The 17,534-nt window shown below is 30.8% G+C and overlaps 2 protein-coding genes across 3 annotated transcripts; one reads left to right on the top strand and one right to left on the bottom strand.

Moving 5' to 3' along the window:
- Positions 1 to 1,981: 1,981 nt before the first annotated feature.
- LOC133296028 (large ribosomal subunit protein eL36x-like) lies at positions 1,982 to 3,724 on the bottom strand. 2 transcript variants are annotated; one of them, XM_061494982.1, is made up of 4 exons: positions 3,650 to 3,724; positions 3,087 to 3,192; positions 2,328 to 2,530; positions 1,982 to 2,189 (listed from the first exon to the last, which is right to left on the bottom strand). In XM_061494982.1, the coding sequence occupies exons 2-4, from the start codon at positions 3,186 to 3,188 to the stop codon at positions 2,159 to 2,161; spliced, it is 336 nt and encodes a 111-aa protein (XP_061350966.1). In that variant the 5' UTR covers positions 3,189 to 3,192; positions 3,650 to 3,724; the 3' UTR covers positions 1,982 to 2,158. The 2 variants fall into 2 exon arrangements, with proteins under 2 accessions (XP_061350966.1, XP_061350965.1); XM_061494981.1 differs by having other exon boundaries at positions 2,331 to 2,530.
- An 8,069-nt stretch (positions 3,725 to 11,793) lies between these two features.
- On the top strand, positions 11,794 to 16,441 carry LOC133296030 (uncharacterized). Its single transcript, XM_061494986.1, has 5 exons — positions 11,794 to 13,343; positions 14,360 to 14,418; positions 14,846 to 14,974; positions 15,201 to 15,336; positions 15,979 to 16,441. Exons 1-5 carry the CDS (start codon positions 12,639 to 12,641, stop codon positions 16,297 to 16,299), a joined length of 1,350 nt encoding a protein of 449 aa, XP_061350970.1. The 5' UTR covers positions 11,794 to 12,638; the 3' UTR covers positions 16,300 to 16,441.
- The last annotated feature ends 1,093 nt before the right edge of the window (positions 16,442 to 17,534 follow it).

Below are 17,534 nucleotides of genomic sequence, written 5' to 3'. Positions count from 1 at the left end.
CTTTTATGACATTAGTAGTTGACATAGATTGATGTGAGGACTGAGGAGATAATGAAATGATCTTGAACATACGTTTTAAAAACTAATCATAAAAATTGATTACACATGTTGATTACGTTCATAGTAATAACTCTTTTAAGATGCATTTAGGTAGTGTTTGGTTCGGGAGAAATTTTTTTTTACTAGAAAAATATAATTGATAGGGAAATGATTGAAAAATGAGTTTGGTAGAAAAATGTAAAAAAAGTTGTTTGGTTGACACAAATATTACCAGGAAAATTTATTTAAATATGCAAAATCTATGTTCGGAAAAAACTTTGCACCTGTTTTTGCACTTCCCCAGTTATCTCAAAATACCACATCTCAAGTGGTATTCTGTAACAGTGAATTTCATCCAAAAATCAACACAAAAGTTATTTTCCCATCTATCTTATTTGCCTGGTATTTTTTGAAAAAACCTGAACCAAACGTAGTATTTTCCAATATCCACTTACACTTTCCCATCAATCCCAAAATAAACCTTCAACCAAACACTACTTTAGATATTTTTTTCCTAACTCTTTTATAACCACATTTGTTTACTGAAATCTTTTAGCTCTTTCGATTCTTTTACTTTTTCTTTTTTTATGTAATGATTACTGATATTTAAACTTATGACATCATATTAACTATCCAAAATTCTTTATCATTAGACTAATCCTAATGAATTCTTTTACTTTCTTTTTAATGAAGAAAGACAGTTTATTGACCATCTTGTCACTCTTTTACATTTTTTTTATCAGTCTGTTCCCTCCTGTTTGATCAAAATTTGAGTAATTGTCTTATTAAGGACTAAGGTTTAATTAAATAAGGATATACTGATATATAGTTTAACATATAAGATAGATTATTATGTAATTTGGAAGGAGAATAAAATGGTAAAAAAAAAAAAAGATCAAAATGATTAATCAACGAAGAAAGACGGTTGTTTTTATTTGTTAAAAATGTAAGCGGTTATTAAATAAAATTTTGACTACAGAAAAACAAAATTTTCGTAAAAGAACATTTTAACCGTTTATTTATTATGATCCAAACAAAATACGAGAAGGAAATGTGCGTAGAAATGTCCGCATCTTAAAATTCCATATTGTGCAAAATTTAGAGGGTATGAGGTTTTCTTTTTAATATTTTTTTTAAAAGATTGACTTTTTAAATATGAATTCAGCTCCTCGTGTAATGACTATCGAGTATCAAAACACAGACTGCTGCATTAGAATAAGAAAACATTAACATGTAACATTCTTTGACTTGCAAAAAAAATATTCATATATTTATATGAATCCTTTAATGTTTCTACAATGAATGTAGATAAATTATCTACATTCACTTCTAAAACAACATCGTTTTAAGTTGAAAAATTTAAAAATATAATGAAAAAAATTATTATAAGCCTAAAATAAATTATAATTACAAAAATACTTTGAGTTCCGTATCAAAACAATATCATTTTAAATTCAATGTAAATAAGTTATCTACATTAACCGCAGAAAAAACAAACTCTTATATGAATTATGAAGTTGATTTTGCACCACGTGAAAATAGGATCATGGCAATTTGGTTGCAGAAATCCTTATTGAGCAAACCCTAAAGAAACATGTCTAAATGGTAGATCGTTTTCAACAAGAATTCGCTAAACGCCCCATTCTAAGATTCGTTCTATACTACTGAAATGTGCAGCCAAGAATTAGGAATAACGCCCTTGTATGAATTATCCCAAATTAATAGGACAATCATACGATTAGTATTAAACTAGGTACATCTCATTGATATTAATATCAATAATATGGTCAATCCAGTTACATAACTACTACTCAAAACAAATACCTGTGCACCAAGGTAGTAATCTTTCTGCTTCACTAACATATAACATAAGGGAATGCAAAATGATTTGCAGAAACAGACAAAATAAAGACAACATATTCTTTTAACTGCGCAGGAGCAATATTAAAAAAGTTTTTCCCTCAAATAAATAGTAAATTACAGAAAACAAGCAATAAGTACTTTCCATAACAGTCAAATTAAATATTTCAAACAGAAAATTACACTCGACTAATTGAACCATGTAAATTAAGACGGCTTGTCTATCAAAAAATAGATCCATCAGGAATGAAGAAAAGACTTACTTCTTCTTATCACCGGCTCCACCGGACCTGCATACAATTAGGAAATAACATAAGCAATAATACTATCAAGGCTACATTTAAAGAATGATAATCAGATCATATATCAATAAATCATAACGTATGGATAAACACAAATACAACAATATTGACTAAAGAACAATGAACAACCTCATCTTTCTGAGAACATTGGACATCTCCTCACGCTTCTTCTTTGCACGTTTATGGGTTCCAAGCTTTCTCTTGGCAACCTTCAGTGCTCTCTTATCTTTTCCAACCTTCAGTAACTCAGTTATACGCTTTTCATAAGGTGCAAAACCAGCAACCTCACGGATGAGGTTCCTTACAAAGTGCACCCGCTTGCTAGTTTTCTGCTTGAGACAAAATATTCAGGACCGCATAAAGAATAAGCAAAGCCAAGAACATTAATTGCAAAATTGTATCATCACTTGCTCTAAATTAGTTCTACAGCAGTTGAACCCTTCAACTTCAACAACTTCACATGCAACTAGGTTTACACTATCTATATAAAGGTTAAAGGAAAGAAAAACATAATCTAGACTTACAATAAACTGGCCTCAATCGGAAACAAAAAAAATTCAACCAAGGTTTTAAACTTTTGAATACTGTCCCAAATTTTTTAAAAACTCTCTGCTGTACTGTAGTACAAAGGGACTTGATTTACTACTAAGGGAAACTAATAAATTTATAATATATCCCCATATAAAATTCAGAAATATAACAAAATACAAAAAGCAACGGAAACCAAAAACTGTGCTTGCTACAACCAGAAAGAAAATCAGAAACATTAGACACAAAGTCAATACATTGGATGATAAAATACATCTAAGTATATATATAACATTCACAATCTAAACCGTGCAAATCTGAGACTAATTTTAATTTTCAGGAAAAACTCAAACTTACCCCTTTCCTATCAGAGGGGCGTGAAGGCAATTCCTTCTTCGTGACAACGTGACCTTTATTCAATCCAACAAAGAGACCCGTACTTGGCTGCTTAGGAGCCATTTCCCTGATCCAAAAACAACAAAAACCGAAACAATTCAAAAATTACACAACCATTTTCACGGTTGAAATTCGAAAGAAAAAAAAATTAAGAGCAAAAATCAATATTTAAGTTGATTCAATCTAGTGTGCATTCGGATTTGATTAATTGTTACAACCCTCCACCCACCAAAACAAAAAAAAAAAGAAAAAAAGAAAAAAGAGCCAGCTTTTCTTATATCAAAATAAGCTGAATCCAAACACGCACCTAATCTACCACAATAAAAATGCTGACTTTCTTCCTACGAAACAAAAACCCATAAAGGAATTGCACAACAAGAACACCCCAAATTTGGTACATTTAACGAATCGGAAAATCTAGAAAAGCACTTGCAATATGGCAAAAGATGTGTCATTGTAAATTTTCTTTGATTTTCCTAAGGATAGCGTAGCAGAGAAGATTGAAAGGAAGAGGGTTTAGTTACCTGTTGCAGTAGTGCTTGTGGGATAATCGGAATTAGGGTTTTGAAGTTATCGATTTGATTTGCTTTTTATTACGGGTAGAGAACTAGCTACGTCCCGGGTCGGGTCTTGAAGTTTATTAACATGACAAACTTGCCAAGGCCCCAATGCTGTTTTTGGGCCAAAGCCCATTTCTCATGGTCATAATTTATTCCGTGAGTAATCTGGCCCAATTCATTTATAGAATAGCAGAGGACTTATCAAAGATTATGACAGGAAATTATGTGGGTTGGTGAAATTTAATCCGTGATCTGAGTTAAAATCTTAGATAATATGTATGTAGTTGTGTTAAAACTTAAATTTTTTTTTTTGGTAAAAAAAACTTAAAATTTTAATAAGAAGAATTTTGCCATTTTTGTGATTTTATTTGACTCGACTAAACTGATCGAGTAATCATATAAATTTTATGTCAAAATTCTGAAAGCTCAATTTTTAAGATTTTTCGCAAGACAAGCAAGTTTTCTGTAAAACTACTATTTCAGCAAGCAATGTATTTTTATCAAGTTTCACACTGTTTCATTTTGTACAGTCAGATTTCAATGCAAGAATTTATATTGTGACTTAACAATGCAGTTTCAGTATGTAATTCAATGACGTTACGTCTCTAATTCGCTTAGGAGACATCTCCCTTGGATGCATACAGGAGAGGTGTCACACTAAATTAACAAAAAAATTCAAAAAGAAAAATATATGACCGCAACCAAACTAAAGACTTTTATTTTCAATGCAAGGGGCACATTATTTTAAGGTAAAAGCTATTTCTAATTAAAATTAAAAAGAGTTAGTTTAAAACATATATCTAAAAATTGTTTGATAATTGTATAAAATTGCTCTTAGGGTTTTGAAGGAAGGAAGTTATAATGATTTGTTATTATTAAGGTAACTGATAAAATTTATAAATAAAAATTTAGAATAAGGGTATAATTGAAAAAAAATTGTGAGAACTCCAAAAAGCTGACATATATCTTAAAAAAAGTTTTTCCTATAGATTTTTCTTCTTCTTTTTTTTAAAAAAGTTTTTTTTTTATTATAAGGGTTTTTATAAAATTATGTTTGGTTGAACTTCTACTTATAAGGAGAAGAGAAATTAAAAATAAGAGCCCCGCATACACTAAAAATAAGATTATGTACCAATTAATGAAAGCTTCCAATATATTAAAGATTGGATCTAGGAGAAAGCTCATTCTAAACCTAATGAAGGAGAAAGGGTCATATTCCCTTTACAGCAAGGAGAAAACACTAGTCAAAAATTAATATTTGACTACTAATTAGTAGTCAAATTAATATTTGACTACTAATTTTTATGTATTATTTTTTTTAAAGGTAACTTTTGTTTACGTTGGGATATATGATCTAAAAATTACTTTTATATAAAAAAGTCGTTTGAATGTTAAAATAAAAAAACACACTTTTTATGTACAAAATTACTAAAAAGGACATGTGAATTTTTTTTAACAGAATATCTGAGAGTTATACAAATGTGAAATTTGGAGAATGTGATTTGAGGCCGGTCAATAAGACGATCCACAAACATTAATATGTAATATAATATTCCAATTAGTAGAGCTATGATTTCGGTATATTTCTATTATACAAGATAGTGCATTCATTTACGTATAGAAACACTAATAATGTTTTGATGTTTAGGGTGACTGGATTTTTTTTTTTTTCAATTTCTCTCAATTATTTTCCATTAGATGACCCGGCCACTATGAGAACTCAAATTTTTTTGCTTTTTATCACAAATATGCAATTTTATAGCTGAAAGTTTACACGAAAAAAAAAACTCTATACAGATACAAAGTTCGTACGAATGAAAATCAAGAAGAGGGAGATGTTTAATTATAAAGTGATAAAGTGATAAATTGTTGGAAGACTTTTAAAAACTTGGGAAAGCCTGGCTTTAGAGTGTTTGGTACCATGTTTATTTTTAAAAACTTGGGAAAGCTTGCTGGGAAAAATAAAAAAGTCACATTTGATAGCAAAAAAATATAAGATGCCCGAGTATATTTTTTTTCCCGGAAATTGCTTTTCTACATGAATTTGCTATCAAAGATTTCCATTGTTGGGATGAATTTTTTTTTTTTCCCACCACATGGAATGCTGCCAAATGCCTAACCCCGGAGAGAGAGAGAGAAAAAATGCAAAGGTCAAATGAAAATTGCATGGTAATATTATAATTTCAGTTCAAATTTTCATCAATATTTTACAATCAACCAAACATAGAATTAGTAAAATTAACCCAATATTCCCGAAAAAAAATTTGGTCTACCAAACACCTTTTAGTAACTTTTCTGTGGAAATTTTTTTCCTATTATATTACCGGAAATCATTTTTTCTTGGTAAATTTTTTTTTCTCCTCTCCCAAACTCTCCCTTAGCTAAAAAAAACACAATTATAATAGGATAAGAAGAGATAATGGGACTGATAGGATCATGTCAAAATTATATTTTAAAAAATTGTATTATCTTATAATTTATGCTTTTTTCGAAAACAACCAACCCTTCGCTAAAAAAACAGAACAATATTTTAAATTTTATTTTAATTTATGATTTAAAATTTCTCAAAAAGACTTTTTTTCTTTTTTTTAAAAAAAATAACTTTTTTAGAAGAAAAAGCTCATTCGAAGACAAAATTCAGCAATTAACTATTGAAGTTAAGGGACCAATTATGAAAGGTAAGATACTTAAATAAAAGCTTTGTACTTGTTTTTTTAAAAAAATATTTCATATTTTTAATAGAAAATTGGTACGAACGATTTTTACATAGAAATTTATTTTATTTGTTTTTTTATTGATTTAGTGGAATAGAAAATGTATAGATTACATATTTATTAATATAATGACTTTATTTTTTTTAAGTATAATAAAAGCTAATTATAAATTACTAGCATTCGTGGTCAATGTGGTAGTTGTTGCTTGTTGGAGGACAACACCATACTGGTCCTGGTTCGAATGCTGGTAGAATCCAAAAAAAAAAAAAGCTAATTATAAATTTGTAAAACGGTTTTTGAATATAGGAAAATTGTTTGTCCTTTTAAATGACACAACTTATATCATTTCACTCTCACAAAGAGATGAAACACACACCTTTATATTTTTTTGTCCACTCTCTCACATTCTTTATCTATCTCTTTCTCTCACTTTTTAAAATGACACAACTTTATATCCTTTTAAAATGATACACACTTTTTCCTTTGAATATATCCATATTATCAATTGAGCCAATCCTTAACCATTAATGCTACACTACCAAATTCATCCCTCTAATCATATATTGATATATCATTAAGGTAAGCTATCAAGCCTGTAACATGTAAGTTACTAGGAACCAGCTCTAACTCTTTCAAATTTTTGAAGTGTGATGGATGTTGAATATCAATTAAAAAAACTATTCCCATTTTCTTCTAAAACTTAGAAAAAGTGAAATAGATGTTATTACTCAAAACGTTATTCGAAGCAACGTTATTAAAATTGGCCTGGTCATTGACCCAGTCGAGGTACCAGGTTATTGGGTCACTGGTTCAACCGCATGACTCGGTAATTATATGTAATTTTATAATTTATATTAAAAAATTATAAACATACTCAAATATCTAAAAAAATGATAAAAATTTCAAATATTTTAATACAAAAAATAATAAATCATATATTATTATCAAATAAAAAATCAAACAAAAATATAATGATCGTGATACGGGGCTTTAGGTTCAAAAAATGACATCTCTAATTATAAATTAATTCAAAATTTTATGCATAGTACATAATTGAGATAATATTAGTGTTGTAGATACATAATTTATGTAAGTCAATAAGCAAAAAATATTCAAATATGGCTATTATGATTTTTTTTGAAAAAAACAAAAATTTGGATTTTTTTTTTTGACCGGGCCGGGTCACCGGTTAACAGACCGGGTCACCGATTTTTTATGAAAACCGATCGGGTCAGACCGGGTCGCACCGGTTCTGATGCATGACCGGTTCATTGCTTCAACCGGACCTGTTTACCATTTTTCGGGTCGACCCGACCGGGTCGGTCTGGTTTTAATAAATATGATTCGAAGAGTATACAAAAATTTTCGGTTTAGCGTGGTTCCAACTTCCAAACTCAGAATGATACTCAACGTGGTGAGTGCGCAACAATCTTAAAAGTTTAAACATGGGAGTAGTTGCACACTTTGAACGTTGGGGAAATTTTTAAGATGCTCCTCGATCGGGAAGGTTCTCCTTAAGGCTTTGTTTGGGAGTTGATTTTAAGAGGAGAAGGAAAGGAAATGGAGGATTTTAGTAAGCCCTCCCCCCTTGTTTGTGAGTTTAAGATAATGAGGGGAAGGAATTGAATATTTTTACTAAACCCTCATTCTTCTTAAAATTAAAGTTTTCCCAATTTGAGGGGTTTGAGTGGAAAAATATTAAAAATTATTTATCTACCCTTAGCATTAAAATGTGAAAACTACATAAATGTGAATCATTTTTAAATGTGACATTATTAGAAAACTCTCCAATACCCGATATTATTTATCGACAAAAAATATTTTGTAAAAAATAGTGATGAAATTTTTGATGAAAATCATATACCTCAAAAAATTTCCGTCAAAACTAAAGACGAAATTAGAAACGGAACCAGATTTTGCCTTATCACTGACATAAATTTTTTACGGAAAAAAAGTTCAGTCAAAATTATTGATAGAATCTAAATTCCGTCAAAACTTTCAACACAAATATTTTCGTCTAAAATTTTGACGAAATGCATTTCCATCGAAAAGTTTCGACGTAAAATAATTACGTCAAAATTTTTTATGGAAAATATTTCCATCAAAATTCTGCGCAAAAATTTTCGACGAAAAATATTTTCCTTAAAATTTGAAACCAAAAATATTTATTTAAATAATTTTGACGAATTTTTTTTTTGTTAAAATTCTTTACGGAATCTAAATTTCGTCAAAAAATTTTCCTCAAAATATTCACAAAAAAATATATTCATTGAAATTTTTGACAAAAAATATTTCCATCAATATTTTCATCAAAAAATTTTCACGGAAAAAAATTTCATCAAAATTCTTTACAAAATTTAAATTTCGTTGAAAACTTTTTAGTTAAACTTTTTGGCAAAAAAAATTTCAGTCGAAATTTTTAATGAAACACATTTCCATAGAGATTTTTTAACGGAACACATTTTCAGTGAATATTTTGGATGAAAAATATTTTCTTAAATATTTGTGACAGAAAACAGTTTTGTAAAAAAATATGATTGAAATTTTTTTGTCAAAATTCTTTACAGAATCTTTTTTTGTCAAAGTTTTTTCCTTCAAAATATTGACAAAAAACCACCTTCGTAGAAATTTTCTATGAAAATTATTTCTGTAAATAATTTTGACGAAAAAAAATTCGTCAATTTTTTTTTACAGAATCTAAATTCCATAAAAGTTTTTGACTAAAATATTTTCATCATATTTTTTGACAAAAAACATTTCTGCCAAAATTTTTGACAACAAATATTTTCATCGAAAAATTTTGACGAAAAAAATATTTCATCAAAATTCTTTACGGAATCCTAATTCTGTCGAAAGTTTCGACAAAAATATTTCCCTCAAAATTTTAGACAAAAAAATTTCCGTCGAAATTTTCGTCAGGACACGTCTTCATCAAAAATTTTGGACGGAAAATATTCCGTCAATTTTTTTTACAGAATCCTTTTTTGAGTTGAAAGTATTTAAGAGATAATTTTCATCAAAATTTTGGTCAGAAACTAAATTCTTTCAAAAATTTTGACCGAAAATTTATTTTTGTAAAAAATTTCATTAGATAAAAATTCTTTCGCCTTTCGATGAAAATTATTCTGACTGAAAAGTAATTTTTTGACGAAATTTTTGTCGTTTGCCATGTAGAAATTTCGTCGAAAATATGATCTTTTTTAGTAGTCCAAAAAATGCATAAATAATTTTGTTTAAAAATTTTAAATTTAATTTATTTTGTAAAATATAATAATTATATTAATTTTAAAAAAGGGTAAAACTGTAAAAATATCTCATTAACCCTCTAATTTCTCCCTTACCATTTTTCAAGGGTTTTGGTTTCGTCATGTATTATGATAAAAAAATTTTCGTACAAAATAAACGACAAGATAAAGAATAATAAAAAAAGTTGAAGAGCCACTCTGTTCATTAACTTTATTTTGTCAGTAGTGATTGCATGATACCAATTCTTTACCTACAACATGATCCTTATTTATCCCTTTTTTTAATTCTCAGGAAGAGAATACCCTTCAATTTCCTTTCCTTCATTCCCCTTCCTCTCCCTTGGATCGCTTTCCTTTCCTTCCCCTCCAAACTCCCAAACAAGACCTAAGAAAATTCTCCCTTTTCTTTTATTTTTCCTCAATTTTTTTTTCACTATCTTTCCTCCGCTCCACCCAATATTTTATGCGTCAGGAGCGTCAAAATAAATCTCGAACATTGCTCGTGGCAAAAATTCCATCAGAATTTGCAATTATTTACATAGACACTTTAATATTTTTTATTTTCTGTTTGATATAAATTATTCAGTATTCTATCATTAACGAGTGCTCATTAATTCTAATTTGAGTTGGGTATGATATACAACTAGTAAAACTCTCCATATTAAATTTTAACGCAATTAATATTCGGACTTAAACCCAAAACTATTGATTAAACTGGAATAGCTCCCTCCAAGTTAATTCACATGGTATAATATTTTTTATTATAAAATAAAATTTTATGTGAATCTTATTAATATAAACTAAAGCTAAATTATTTATCAAAATCTTGAAGGCTTTATCGAATAATAAATAAGGATTTAATGTTTCTCATGTTATATGTGATAAAATTATCTCCTACACATAATATTTAATGCTCATATATTTTTTTTTTCTCTTTTCTTTATATGGCTCTACATATTTTTTATGTATGTATGGGATAAATTATCTCCTATAACATAAATGTTTTATCCTGAAGATAGAAATATCTAGCCCAAAGGACTAATGAGTTTATCTTGGATTTTGGTGCTCTTTTTAAGGTATCTATAAATTAGATATCCTTGAATATGACAGATCACTGTGCACAAGTAAATAATAAACAACTTTTGCCAAAAAGGTAGTGTGTGAATAGTGACAACATAACAGTAAGTAGAGAGAATAGATTTTATCTCTTATTTATAATTTACCTATAAGTATTGAAATTATAGACCTTTTGTGCCTCTTATAGTTGAAGCCCATATTTGAAGTTGTCGTATTAGGATTAATATTTTTAATTGATATTTTTCTTTGATTATATTAAATTCTTATTTTTATTGCCTTTTATTGAGCAGTATATTAAATGGGCCACGTATATGAATTCATAACAATAATAAATATCAAATTCAAAATTAATAAATTTTACAAAAAGAAAGCAAATGTAGCAGCATTTTTTCAAGTCAATAACGCAAATCCCAAACAGTCACGTGCTTCGTCAGATTTTGACTTGAAGGTATGGCTTCCCTTTTGGTCTTTGCAACGAAACTTAAAAATTGAAAATTCCGCAATATATAAAAGTATTAGAGGTAGGATTTTTGATAATCAAATTTAAAATTTGACATCTATCCAAGAGTTATTAGTTAAAAAAGATAAAGGACGACTCTCATTTAAGCGGATCTGGATCTTCTCATGTGAAAATTCACATGACCATGACATGTGAAGAATCATAACCACACAAAGGTGGATCAATGATAACAAAGAAGGAGAGAGAAAAAATGATAAAATAAATAGTTACGAAATCATAACCGTTGATTTAACTTTGTATGGTTGTGATCTTTCCAAACGACCGTATCATATTTTTTTGACAGATGAAAGGATCCATTTCCAATTTAAGCAAGAGACGTTGGTTGATCTAATGTGCTCTCCTAGGTGTCAAAATTTTAAATTTCACACATGTGCTATCAAAGGATCTAACCTCAAATTATTAAGTTTCCAACTCAGCGTACCCATCACAAGCCAAAGAAAGACCAACTTTTTGTGTCCTTTCCCATACCTCAGAAGCTTGTCCGAGGTCATGTTCAGAGTTCAGACCATGACAACCTATGACAATGTCTGATTTTCTGCCTTTCCACTGAAATTTCCTTCCTTGGAGTTCTGGGTTCTTTAATCATTAATCAAAATTAAAATTTGGTTCTGGGTGTCTTCCCTTTTTTCCCTTTCCTTCATTGTTGCTTGCTCTTGTACTAGATCAAAGATCATCATTGGCTCAAGTTTCATCACCAGGTGCCAAGTTTCAGTTTCTGGGTCTCCCTGGAATGCATCGTTACTCACAAGTTTTAATATTTATTTACTTCCGTAGTAAATTTTTGTGAGTTTGATGCATTCTTCATATTGTATAATTTCCACAATCACTTTGTGATACGCATCTGTTGCTGGAGAAGAATCAACTGTTATAGCAAGGAAGTTACAATTGTTGTTTATTGCATGTAGTTTCTTTGTTGGTCATTATGGTTATGGCACAAATTTATGTCACTGAATTGTGTATAGACTGCAGTCATATACCCCGTTGACCTTTCAGCCCACACTTTTTTTCTTTTTTAAAAAAAAGTGCATCTGCTGCTTTTCTGAAATCAATATTAGATCCACAATTTTGACAATCTGTGTGTTCAATTTGTTATACAAGAAAGAGAATAATATTGTACCATTTAAGTTTAAACTTCAATTTCCTTTTTTGGATTTTGATATTTGTAACATTAAAATCACTCTCCATCAAACCCTGACTACCACGAGTGTGGTGAGTGCAATCCTTGCACACAGCTTTACCCTTGCATATTGCTCTTTGGATTCGAACTCGTGACCTTTCGGTTACAAAGGAGTAGTTTTTCTGTATAAGAAAGTAATTGCATTTAGGAAATTTATTTGGTGCAAATCCCATATTGGTTTTAAGCCTACTTAGCTTAGCATGCATAGTTTGTAGGCACTATGTCAATCATGTTTTGCGTTCCTCTTGTTGAGTGTGTGTACTGTCTGGCTTGTGCTCGTTGGGCTTGGAAAAGATGTCTTCATACTGCAGGCCATGATAGTGAGACTTGGGGCTTTGCCACTGCAGAAGAATTTGAGCCAATCCCTCGCCTTTGCCGCCATATTTTAGCTGTGTATGAAGATGATCTTCGCCACCCCATTTGGGCACCTCCTGGTGGGTATGGAATTAACCCTGATTGGTTAGTACACAAAATGACATACGAAGATACCAAAGGGAAGGCTCCACCATATATACTGTATCTTGATCATGATCATGCTGATATAGTTCTTGCCATTAGGGGTCTAAATTTGGCAAAGGAGAGTGACTATGCAGTTCTATTGGACAATAGATTGGGGAAGAAAAAGTTTGATGGGGGGTATGTTCACAATGGGTTGTTGAAGGCTGCTGAATGGGTTTTGGAAGCTGAATGTAAAGTTTTGAAGGAGTTGGTAGAGAAGCATCCAAATTATACTTTGACTTTTGTTGGACATTCTCTTGGATCTGGTGTAGCAGCTATGTTGAGCTTGGTGGTGGTGCAGAATAGAGATAGACTAGGAAATATTGAGAGGAAGAGGGTCAGGTGCTATGCAATGGCACCGGCTAGGTGTATGTCGCTGAATTTGGCAGTCAGATATGCAGATGTCATCAACTCCGTTGTGCTGCAGGCAAGTTATCAAATCTTATATGTTTCATTTGGTAGGTTGATGAATCCTGTGTGAAAGCACATATAATATAACACAAAAGTCTAACATTGTGGAAATCCCTTTGATTAAAGGATTTGTTAGCAATAAATAGAAGGTAAAGCCCTGAGAGTAGTGGTAAAGCTTCTCCTTGGGAAACAACCTCCTTGCAAATATGCAAAGGTAACACTGCATAAAAAGATTTCATCACTCCTACCATAACTAGTCGGGGTTTAAATAGAAGTTAGTTTGTTTTAATTTGCCTTCTATGGATGTTTGTTTGTATGAAGTTCTTGCCTTGTGTATAAAGTGAATATATTATTCAAAGCGGAGCGAAATTTTGAATGTGTGGATTCCTTACTTGAATGGCTCCAGTTTTATTAAACTTTAGGGTAAAGGAATGAAAAATGAAGAGTCCCAATCCAATAACCTCAAAGTACAATATAACTTATATTTATTTTGCACTTTTGGCAAATTTTTTGTCAGTTTGTCAGAGAGTCATACAGATTTCTGCTAGTAAAGTTTTCTGTTTTCTGAATGATGAGTTACACCGTCAGGTTTCATAGTGTAACCATTCAACTTGCTTAATCTGTGTGAATAGTTTTGTGGTAATTGACAAATTGGTATCTCTGTATTTTGAAGATTAATATATCTATTGTGGTAGCTTTCATGAGAGAGATGAACGAACTCATTCATGTATTAAGAGAGAAAGAATTTATGGAGTGACTTGCATGAGTATTAGTCTGTTCAGCACAGGACAAATATTTGTGTAAAGTCTGTTTCATATGGAACATAATGAATTTGTATATGATCTATTCTTATAAATGGAATATTGCTTAAGCTTACTATATATTTATATATGCTTAAGATAATTTAAAATTTTAGCCTAGTAGCTTTGACCATAAGCTGCATCACAAACTCTTATCTTTCTTCATGCTTCCTTGTACTTGATGAGCACTGAATCTGCAACTCTGCAATTGACCACTCTTTACCATGATCAGGATGACTTCTTACCAAGGATAGCCACACCATTGGAAGATATATTCAAGTCTCTTTTCTGGTATGTCTTAAGGACCTATACAATTGTAGCTCTCTTACTATCAATACAAGGCTGAAGAATGTTTTAGCATGCTTAATTATATGCTGCATTTTCAATCCCCTTCTCATCCCGGGTTCAAGTTTCAACACAACTTAGTATGAGTAACTAATATAAGCCTGATTTTCTTTGCAAAAAATAAAAAAATCTAATATAACCCTTACTTCTGTGAGGAAATTTTTCCTTTTTATAAAAATGGTTTATGCCTATTTCACAGAAGGTTATTGCACTTCAGCAGTAGCATAATTAGTGAGACTGTATACTTGTATAGAAAAAGACTTCATTGATAAGGTGATGCTAGCATTTAGTGAAAATCATTGTTTGTGTAACTAATGTTTTCATGGTATGATAATTGGTACTGATAAAAAAAGTTGTTTTCTTTGGCTGGCAGTTTGCCATGCCTATTGTGCTTGAGGTGCATGAGGGATACATGTATATCAGAGGAGAAGATGCTCAAAGATCCAAGGAGACTCTATGCACCCGGACGCCTTTATCACATTGTTGAGAGAAAGCCTTTAAGGTATGGTTAAGGAAACGAAGCAGAGCTTATGCCTTATGCTGAATTCTAACTGTATTTTAAGAAGTCATGCAGTTTAGACTCAATTACATACGTTTTGATTGTCTGGCTGGCATATGTTTATTCTCTTGTTTCTTCCATGATAATATGTTAACATGATCAAGTTAAGATGTTTATACAGCATTTTGTTTTGGCATTACCTGATGTTCTGAACATCTTTTATATGCAGAATGGGAAGGTTTCCCCCAGTTGTGAGGACAGCAGTGCCAGTAGATGGAAGGTTTGAGCATATAGTCCTTTCTTGTAATGCCACATCTGATCATGCCATCATTTGGATAGAGAAAGAAGCCCAAAGGGCTCTGGATGTAAGTCTGTCATCCTTGTAATTGTTAAATCGTGTTTATTGGAATTAGTTAAATTCTTGTCTCTATCATTCCCACTGATATGAGGACGAAAGCAGCGGTAAGATTGCTTCTTGTGACCAGAAGGTCACCGATTCGAGTATAGGAAACAGTCACTTTGCAAAAATGTAAAGGTAAGATTACGTACAATCAACTCTCATCCCTACTCTAGCAAGTCAAGGAGCCTTATGCACTAGGGTTTGCCCTTATTTGCCCTCATTATCATTCCTTGTGATAATGCAACGGTAATTGACCCTCACCCCGACTCTCACAAAGTCAGAGACCTTTGTGCACCAGGGTTTGCCCTTAGCTTTCCTTGTGAAATCCATAATTAACTAGCTCATTTTTGGTCCTGTTTTCTTGATGCCCTTCTGATTTGAAATGATTGGAAAACATGAATATGAATTATGAGGAATATGTAATTTGGTAGTAATAACAATTTGTATACCTCCACAGCGCCTCTCCCTTTTACTTCTGCTGTCCTTATAGTTATGCATACAGATTTCCACAAAACTGCAAGGGTAAGGAATCATGTTCCACTAATTTGGCATGCTATTTTATGAACAAGGGTTATAACCTTTGCATTTGTGCTTCTATCAACTGCAGCTGATGCTGGAGAAAGATCATAGCATGGAAATCCCTGGAAAGCAAAAGATGGAGCGTCAAGAAACACTAACTAGACACACTGATGAATATAAAGCAGCATTACAAAGGGCTAAAACTTTAGATGTTCCACATGCTTATACACCACGATTACAGTATGGCACTTTTGGTGAGGAGGGAAAAGAGAGCTCAAAAATATCACAAGGCGAGTCTTCTATTGGTTCAAGTTCAACTAAAAAAAGTAATGTGGATGAAAGCTGGGATGAATTAATTGAACGTTATTTTGATAAGGATGAGCATGGTCACATGGTGCTGAAGAAATAATGATTAAATAAGACAATTTAGAATACATAAGAGTTTATATATTATGAAAAGCAAAATTCTTTCATTCTTTTGTGATTTTTTTTGTCTAATGTGGCTCAAAGATGGAACTTGAAATGAAGACTGATGAATTTGTTAGAAGATGCTGGGAATCAACAAGGAAAAGGGAAAAAGAAACCCCTTAATATCTTCAATCTCACTGAATAAATTAATTTATATTTCTAAAATATGACTTATGTGAAAAAAATTGCACATAAAAAGGTGATATATATATATATATGTATATATATATAGGGAAATAATTATCTCATGTTGCATGAGATAATTATTTCATGCATCATAGACAAAATAGTGGGATCCATTATATTTTCTTTTTTTTCTTTTTTTTTGAAAAAGTAGTGAACTCCACAATCTTATCTCTGTTGCATGAGATAATTATCTCATGCAACATGAGATTAATAGATCCCATATATATATATATATATAAGAAAATATTTCTCAAGTCATTTAAGATATATTTATTTTCGTCCACTCCAAAACTACGTCGTTTTGTTTATTTATTTTCTTATATTAATTGATTCACCTTTGAATAGTTATGATTCCCTCTTTCGCTCTATTCATTTATCACCATTAATCCATCTTTGTACGATTATGATTTAGTAGCTGGAGATAAAGTTATCTCAAGCAACTTGAGAAACGATATACTAGAATATCACCATTAATCCATCTTTGTACGATTATGATTCCCTCTTTCGCCCTATATCTCAAGCAACCGTAACATGTCTATCATTCTCTAAAATAACAGCTTATCCATCATAGCAATGGCAAATAAAGCAATCTGGCATTATGTCCACAACTGCACTATATACTAGAATACTCAAAATACATAATTAAGTATGATTGCAGTGTAAACAAAACAAATAAATATGAATTATGTGAACACGTGTTATGCTCACGGCAAGTATACCGATCACAAAAATAATAAAGTGATGAGAAAGTTATCGTTTCCACAAGAATTAGGGACTCCAAACACTATTTTTACTATTCCCTTTCATTTGGACAAATCAAAGATTGGTTTTGAAAAAGTAATATTTCAATTGATGGAAAGCCAAATGAGAATAAAAGAAAGAATAAATGCTAAGGAGTAATCAATTGCAAGAAGGAATTCAAATAATTCAAAAGATGGATTTTAAAATCAATAATGAGAACTACAACTATGGTTTATTTCACCTCCGATT

Source organism: Gastrolobium bilobum, unplaced genomic scaffold (assembly GCF_033153095.1).
Source record: "Gastrolobium bilobum isolate Gb01-03AN ecotype WA unplaced genomic scaffold, APGP_CSIRO_Gbil_v1 utg48939, whole genome shotgun sequence".
In the NCBI taxonomy this organism is placed as follows: Eukaryota; Viridiplantae; Streptophyta; class Magnoliopsida; order Fabales; family Fabaceae; genus Gastrolobium; species Gastrolobium bilobum.
Note: the sequence above shows the minus strand (reverse complement) of the source record. Positions and strands in the feature narration are given on the sequence as shown.